This window comes from Sinocyclocheilus anshuiensis, unplaced genomic scaffold (assembly GCF_001515605.1).
Source record: "Sinocyclocheilus anshuiensis isolate Anshui unplaced genomic scaffold, SAMN03320099.WGS_v1.1 scaffold402, whole genome shotgun sequence".
In the NCBI taxonomy this organism is placed as follows: Eukaryota; Metazoa; Chordata; class Actinopteri; order Cypriniformes; family Cyprinidae; genus Sinocyclocheilus; species Sinocyclocheilus anshuiensis.
Window position 1 is genome coordinate 733,863 of NW_015542375.1, and position 8,721 is coordinate 742,583.

Sequence of the window (8,721 nt, forward strand, 5' to 3'; positions counted from 1 at the left end):
GATATAGTTGTTTCCCCGGTAAAGGCTGTAATCAAATAAGCGCTGCTCACAAACTCTATCAGGCATTACAGGAAAGACGAAATGAAAATGACATCGAAGCTTTTCTGAAGACAGTCGGTTCTTTTCAAATATACATTCATATAAAAACACCCACGCTGCATTTTAATTTTGAAACGTGAAGCGCTCATTTTATTCAACGAAGTATAAGCCTTTTGGAAAATCTATTTGTTTATTTTAAATTGTAATATTTCAGTATTTTTGCTGTATTTTTTATCAAATAAATGCAGCCTTGGTGAGCAGAAGAGACTTTTATCAAAAACATCAAAAAATAGTAATTATTTCAAACATTTGATGTTAGTGTAAATCACATTTTAAAAGTGAAACGGGTTTAACGCAGTGTTTTGATTTCTGTAATGTGTAAGAGTGGGGTTACATTTTGATGAAAAATTATAAAAGCAGAACTTTTTTTTTTGGTGCAGGATAAAACTAGAAACTTGAATGTTAGTGAATAGTTTTCTGTATAGATATTTCCCGTATAGATTGCAGCAGTGTGGCAGTAATGTCTCTCTAGTGTGTTCTTAGGAAACTCACTTCATGTGTGTGTCACTCACACACGATTAGTTTCATTTCTGCTGAAGCAAAACTGAAGCGCATAAGAGAGGGAGGGAATAATAGAGTGACTCAGTGGGAAAATAAGGGAAAATTCCAGCTTATTTTCAGTGTAATGTTTAGAGATGCACCGATTGCAATTTTCTTGGCCGATTTCCGATTTTTTTTTGTAAGTGTGACCTGCCGATACCAGTTTTTTCAGATTTTCTTTCTAAAAACTATAATTGACAGCATATTCAAACAAAAATCTATACTTTTTTCAATGCAAAAAAAATTATTTACGTAGTAAAAAATTATTAAACATTACGATTCCCCAATCTGGACAAAGTTGCAGATGTTCTCTCACTTAAACAACTCTCAAAACAAAGTGCTCTGTGACTAGAAAAGAGGTAGAAATAGCAATTAACTAAAAAGGAGTTGCTGTGTATAACAAAACCGATGACATTTCCCACTGCGTTTCTTAAATTATAATTTTTTCACTAACCTTATTAAATGTCATCTTTCGCATCAAATTCTTACGTTGTTTTTAATTAGGAATAATAAGAAACTGTTGAGCTGTTACCATTCAAATTAAATCAGTATCAGCATCTTTCCACTGCAGCAAACACAGAAGCTGCATCTGAAGTATTAGATGTATTTACAGACTGTTTGATGAAGCAGAGGTGCCATAAATGCATTTACACTGCAAAAATTTAATGCATAAAGAATTTTATAAGATTAATGTTTTAAATATTTTTTAAACACACAAATAAGAAATGTTGGGGGAAAAGCAACGATAGTTTTAAATATGAAACCAAACCAGTAGGTGGCGTCAAATTACCGTTTGAATGAGTGAGTCATTTAGTCCTTCATTCAACAGATTCGTTCAAATGGCCGATTCATTCAGAAACACTGTCTTTATGAACGGGTTACTGAATCATTGACTCATTTGATTCGTTCAAAAACACTGTCTTTATGAACGGGTTACTGAATCATTGACTCATTTGATTCGTTCAAAAACACTGTCTTTATGAATGGGTTACTGAATCATTGACTCATTTGATTCGTTCAAAAACACTGTCTTTATGAACGGGTTACTGAATCATTGACTCGTTTGATTCGTTCAAAAACACTGTCTTTATGAACGGGTAAGCACATTGCAATCGTGTTGAAATATTTTGGTTGTGCATGTTGCATACCTAACTCCTATATTATAAATGTCTTATTTTACTACCGCGGTATGCATAACTTTCTGTGTGTGATCGATCGGTGCATCTCTAGTAATGAGCTCTTGTTCTCGCGGCGTCCCTCAGAATAACTGGGTCCCGCGGCGAGGAGATCTGGGGCCGAAGACCATCGAGCAGATCCACAAGGAAGCAGAGCTGGAGGAGCACCGAGAGCAGGTCAAAGTTCAGCAGCAACTCCTGTCCAAGAAGGACAGCCGCAGTGCAGGAGCTGGAGGAGGAGGAGGAGGAGGAGGGATGGGGCCCCGTGGAGGCCCCCACACACCCGGTTCCCGTGGCAACCAGGCCCCTGATGACGGCTGGAACACGGTGCCCATTTCCACCAAGAACAGACCCATCGACCCCACGCGCCTCAGCAAGATCACCAAGGTCTGATTCCCCTCCAGTACATCCATCAGTCACACCTGAATCACTTAAACAATTAATAATCAATTATAGAAGAAGGTTTATAGAAAGAACTGTTATAGAAATGTACCATGGATAGTAACATTTACTGTAAGAACTCTGGTAGAAATGTTATATTCATATTAAATATGTGACCCTGGACCACAAAACCAGTCATAAGGGTCAATTTTGTGAAATTTAGATTTGTGCATCATCTGAAAGCTGAATAAATAAGCTTTCCATTGATGTATGGTTTGTTCTGATAGGACAATATTTGGCTGAGATACAACTATATGAAAATCTGGAATCTTAGGACGCAAAAAAAATCTAAATATTGAGAAAATCATCTTTAAAGTTGTTCAAATGAAGTTCTTAGCAATGCATATTACTAATCAAAAATTAAGTTTTGATATATTTACAGTAGGACATTTACAAACTATCTTCATGTAACATGATCTTTACTTAATATCCTAATGATTTTTGGCATAAAGCATAAAAGAATAATTTTGACCCATAAAATGTATTGTTGGCTATTGCTACAAATATACCCCAGCGACTTAAGACTTAACATATTACTCTATTATTAATATTAATTTATAAATGTCAGTGTTATTGTTGTATTATTTCTATAATATTACAGTTATTAATGTTTTGAATTAACATTTATTTTTATACTTTCGGTTTTTATTTTAATTTTAGTTTAATTTCTTTCTTTGAAGTCTTTGTGTGCTTTGGTCATTTTTAGTACTTTTTGGTTTTTAATAATACTAAGTTTAGGTTGAATTTTTTTTTTTTTTAAATTCTAGTTTTAGTTCAGTTTTAGTTTTTATTTCCAGTTTTTAGTGCATCAACCTAACCTTGTTTCAGTTAGTTGCCAAAGCAACATTTCTGATTTTAATTTAGTTTTTATCTCGTTTTCAATTAACAAAAATGTTTTAATAGTTTTAGTTTTAGTTAACAAAAAATAACTTCGATAGAATTTTTATATTATTAACATAATTGAATTATTTAAATTATATATTTTACAAAAATATAATTGATGAGAGGTATTCATTTTTTTTAACTTGTAGTTTGTAAATATATTTGAATTACTACTTTAGGTTACAGTTTTTAAGATTGTTAAAAAATTAAGAAAATTATTATAATTTATAATTTAAATTGTTTCAATAAGTTAATAACACTCGCATGTTCTCTGATGTCGGTTAATGGTAAAATATATATTAATTTTAACTTACATTTTTATAATTTTTTGTGTTTCATTCTTTATTTTAAATATTACACTTTTAACATTTATTTTAAAATATTTAAATATTTGAAATATTATTTTTTTTAATTTAAAATTTTTAGCTTTTCATTTACTCTCAAACCCCCTGCAGTGTTATGTTAGTGTGATTGAGTTGCTATTGTAGTTTTTATTAGTATTTTGATTCAGTTTTTCATCTTAATTGTAAAATATTAGTAATTTTGTTGTGTTTTTGTCATGTTTAGTAGTTTTTGTTCATGTTATTTATTTAATATGTCTACATAGTTTTGTTTTTATTTATTTTTTCCCCAGTTTTTGATACTCTCTGACTTACACTCACTGTTATCATTGAGCACTAATGCTGTTTGTGTGTGTGTCGTGCAGCCGGGCGCTTTGGACTTCAATAATCAGCTTCTTGCCCCTGGAGGTAAAGGCTCGTGGGGCAGTTGGGGCAAAGGCAGCAGCGGAGGCTCAGGAGCCAAACCCAGCGACAGCGGTGAGTGTTTGTACACGTCTGATGTATTATGCACACATATTCAGACATGGTGTGACTCTAATGTGTTTTACAGCCCAGGATTCTGGTCGTACCAGCACTTTGAATCGATTTTCAGCACTTCAGCAGCCTTCCTCCTCCTCTTCATCATCATCCACCAACATCGACTCTGACAGGAGGGCTCCTCACAGGTCAGAGGTCACACACAGGGATTCTGGCTGGACAGGGTTATTATGCTTATCGAAAACCATTAAATAAAGCAATAAGCCCTAAGAAGCCGTGGTTTACAGTGGATTTATAACAGCTAAGGGGCGTTCTTGGGCACGACTTATTGCTTTTATAAAACGGTTATTCCATATACGTAGTAAGGTTTCACAGAATAAAACGGAGCAAATAAAGTGTAATGATATTAATAAAAACAGTATTCTTCCACCAAACAATGTAGCGCCTCAGAAGCAGTTGTGGTTGCTACAAAGTGGTTGTCGAGCAACAGACAAACGTAAACAAAGGTGTGTGTTTGTAGAGTAATTTACAACAGCTTCGAACGCGGCTCAGCCAATCAGAATCAAGCACCGGAACTCTCGGGTTTATAATGAAACATTTGTTTCTTGAAATGAAATTAACTGAAATAACATCAAATATGTAAAATATATTTACAATATTTTAAATGTATATATCAATCAGAGTTATTATAGTTAACTAAATGCATAAAAAAAAAAAACATTTTCTTTATTTAAAAAATAAATGTTAACTGAAATAAAACGTTTCTCATTTTCACTTCGTCGAGCTTGATGTAGTAAATCTAAAACGGAAAAATTAAAATTAAAATTAGACATATAAAAATAATAACAGTAGACGTTTAAAAAAGCAAAACTTATTAAAAATGAATTAATCTAATTAAAAATGAATTAAAAATGTTTTGTTAGAATGCCCAGCTATTAATGATACTAGGAAACATTTTTACTAAAATTACATTAATTGACATTTAAAAAAAACTGGAAGAATATTAGAATTTTTGATCAGTTATTCATTTGAAAAATTGTATATCAATGTTATTTTTATTTATTTATTATTTTATTTTGAATTGTTTGTAAAGGTGTTTTTTAAATATTTGAACATTTAATTTATTTTTTATCTGGTTTTTTTTATCTTTTGATGCTGATATGGCCTAAAAGGAAAAATAAATAAATAAAAAAATACATCAAATTATTGAAACTTCAAAATTAAAATCATTAAAATTGAAAATATAAAAACAAAAACAAATTTAAAATATTAATAAACACTGTCACATGACATGCAAGTAGACATTTTATTTTTACCTTATATTTTAGTGTCTTGTTTTTTTTTTTGTGTGTGTTCTTATTTTTAAATATTTAAATAATTGTTTTACTTTACAAATGAAGTATTGTTATTAAGACTATTTTAAAACGTATTATTCTTGAGTTTGCCTTGAATATAGGCTTTGATGCTGATAAAATTATAAATATATAAATAAATAAAAATACATGAAAGTATTACAATTTTAAAGTCAAATTCGAAAATTTAAAATAAAAACAAAAACTGTAGTAATAATAAAATAGCACTGTTGTAGGATTCTTCTGTGCTTCGACTGAAGGTTTGTGTCTGTGTTTGTCTGTCAGGAGTAGCTCCAGTCGGGAACGCAGCGATCGTTTCGAGCGGATGGACCGGAACCGTCCCGCGGTCGGCAAGCGCAGCTTCAGCCGGGAAAAGGAGAGGAGTCGAGATCGAGAGCAGCGTCCCGCTGAGATGCTGCGGCGCGTTTCCAGCATGACAGACGAGAGAGAACGAGAGCGCAGCAACGGTACGCTGAACCGGGGTCAGAGGTCACGGGTAGTGCTGGGCGGTATACCGGTTCATACCGAATTATTTGTTATGATATGAATTTTTAAAATACCGCAATACCGGCATATGTCGCTTAAACAACGTTCGGAACGCGTCACTGTTTGAAAGGGGTCCCTTTTCACTGTTGCACTGTGGTGAGGGAACAGCTGTATGTGTTACTAAGCGTGAACGTTCCGAAACTGAAGCTGTAGAACTAATAGAACGTGATGACACAGAAGAACTCATCCACAATATCCACATTGACCGCCACAAATATCCACCGGCCCTGCCATCAGCTCCCGCGTCTCACACACACGAGCGCGATTTTAGCACTAGATTTAGCAACTTTCAGACCCTTTTAGCGGCTTTTTTCCATAGAATATTCATACTGACAAACCTAGCGACTTTTCTGGATAAACCTTAGCTATGGTTGAGTTAGAAGATTTCGCCAGTGCTGTCCCGCAAACGCGAGGTCTGACTTTCCCGGAGAAGTGTCGCCTCTCTCGGCGTCTGTTCTGTGCAGTGAGCGGCAGAGAAGCACCGCAGCCGACTCGTCAATAAATGAGTACAAAACAGTACCGTCATGTACCGTGAAACCGGTATAATTTTGAAAAATACCGTGATATAAATTTTTGGTCATACCGCCCAGCACTAATCACGGGTTTAGTGACCAAAAGCATTGTGCAGTACAGGGTCATTATAGTTAAGAAAATTATATTTGGATTTTATTTTGTGTTTTGGTTTCTAGCTCAGGTCATTTTTTGCATTATTTAAAAGTAGCTCTTTTTAGAAGGACTGGGTTAAAAATGTTTTTTTTTTTAAGTAGTCGTGATATTTATTTGAGCAGTCTAATATCAATCCTTTTTCAGATATTTATTTCAAATCAAAATCCAAATAGATTTCAGAAAATCAGGACATCAGCGCCAATACTCAGACCAAAATTGTTATTATTATTATTGCAATATTAATATTATTATCTATTAATATTAATATTGCAGTAATAGTAATACTGCAATATTAGTTCTGATAGGTTCTAAATATTTTTATTTTTTTTTTATTAAATATTATTATATTAATAGATTGTTTATTACTTTTATTATATTTAAATAAACAAAAAAAATTTTATTATATAATTAATTATCAACTTTTCATCAACTACTGCAGCTCCCTCACAAATCCCAGTTTGGGAAACTCTAGCCCTTCATTTTATTTTATTGCAAAATTAGCATTATTATTTATTAATATTACCATTAATATTGCAACATTAGTTATTATTACAGTATTAGTATTACAAGTGTCTGTCATTGCAATATAATTGACTTCAGAATTACTTATTCCTGTTTTTATGTAACGTAAAAAAAAAAAACATACTGTTATGAGGTTTTACAGGTTTTGTTGTATGTGTGTTGTTTAAGCAGTGAAGAGAGAAACTGTTCCCACTCCTCCACCTGCTTCATCCAAACCGGAGCTGACGGAGGACGAGCTGGAGAAGAAGTCCACTGCCATCATCGAGGAGTATCTGCACATCAATGACATGAAGGTACACACACACACTCACATGCACTCACTCACTCTCTCACACACACACACACACACACACACACACACACACTCACTCACTCACTCACTCTCACACTCACACACACACACACTCACACACACACACACACCCCTCATTATATGGTCTGTTTGTAACGTCTGCTGCTGCTGCTGCTCCTCCGCTCCTGCAGGAAGCGTTGCAGTGCGTCAGTGAGCTGAGCTGCTCGTCTCTGCTGTCTGTGTTCGTTCGGACGGGAATCGAGTCGACGCTGGAGCGCAGCACCATTGCTAGAGAACACATGGGTTTACTGTTTCACCAGCTTGTCAAAACACAAACACTATCCACACATCAATACTACAAAGGGTGAGGCACGTCATCTGTGTGTGTGTGTGTGTACTATTATAGTTTTGTTAATATTTTGCATTTGATTTATTTCTTTATTTTTGCTGTTTTCACTTTAATTTTAAAGTTTTAGAAATTTTGTTTGTCTTTTTTTGTCTTTTTTTATTAATTATGTATTTATTTTATTCATCATTGCTAAATTATTTTAGTTTTTGTTTCTATTTAAATTTGATTTCTTTTAATATATTTTCTGTTTTCACTTATATTTAAAATTTTATGCATTTTTTGTCATTTTTAGTTTTTGTTTATATAAATGTTTATATAATTGTTATTCATTTTTATTAATTAATTTAAGTTCATTTATTTTATTTTTTTTAAGTATTTTAGCACTTCAAAATAAACTAAACAAAAATGAAAAAACGTTGCCTTGGCAAGTAGCTGAAATAAAATAAGATTTAAAAAAATATTTTAAGTAGCAAAAATATTTTTTATGGTTTTATATATGTATATTTATTTAATATAATAAATATAATGATTATAATTAGGTCAGGCACACAGTTTTATTGTGTGCTTTATAATTTGTATTTATTTTATTTGTCAAGTTTAGTTTTTTTTTTTTTAGTTAACATTTATTTCAAGTTATTATAATATTTTTTATGGTTCTAGTTAACTATAATAACTATAATTTATTACATGTTATTTTAGTATAAACTAACTGAAAATACTGAAAAACTGAAAATATACAAATCAAATTTAATTCAAAATATTAACAAAAAACTATAATAGTTTATTATTTTTTGTTAATGTTTTGAATTAGACTATTTTTATATTTTCAGTTTCCACTTTAACCTTAATTCTTTTTTTTGCGTTTGTCATTTTCATTATTTTTTTTTATTATATGTAGTTTTTTTTTTTTTTTTTTAAGTAATTGTATTATTTTTTAAATATTTTAATGGTTTATATATATATATAAAATATATATATGGGTCAAAGACGAAAAAGGGTTTAAGCATAAAAACAATACTGCTTTAAATTGTTGTTGTTT

General features: G+C 32.0%; 1 protein-coding gene across 1 annotated transcript in view; it reads left to right on the forward strand.

The window, feature by feature from the left end:
- Positions 1-8,721, forward strand: part of LOC107692264 (eukaryotic translation initiation factor 4 gamma 1-like) — a 54,327-nt gene that overhangs the window by 35,928 nt on the left and 9,678 nt on the right. Inside the window, exons 14-19 of the mRNA XM_016491226.1 lie at positions 1,870-2,201; positions 3,844-3,955; positions 4,029-4,143; positions 5,593-5,774; positions 7,210-7,334; positions 7,525-7,697. Coding sequence (XP_016346712.1) covers positions 1,870-2,201; positions 3,844-3,955; positions 4,029-4,143; positions 5,593-5,774; positions 7,210-7,334; positions 7,525-7,697 — 1,039 coding nt within the window. The remainder of the gene's footprint in view (positions 1-1,869; positions 2,202-3,843; positions 3,956-4,028; positions 4,144-5,592; positions 5,775-7,209; positions 7,335-7,524; positions 7,698-8,721) is intronic.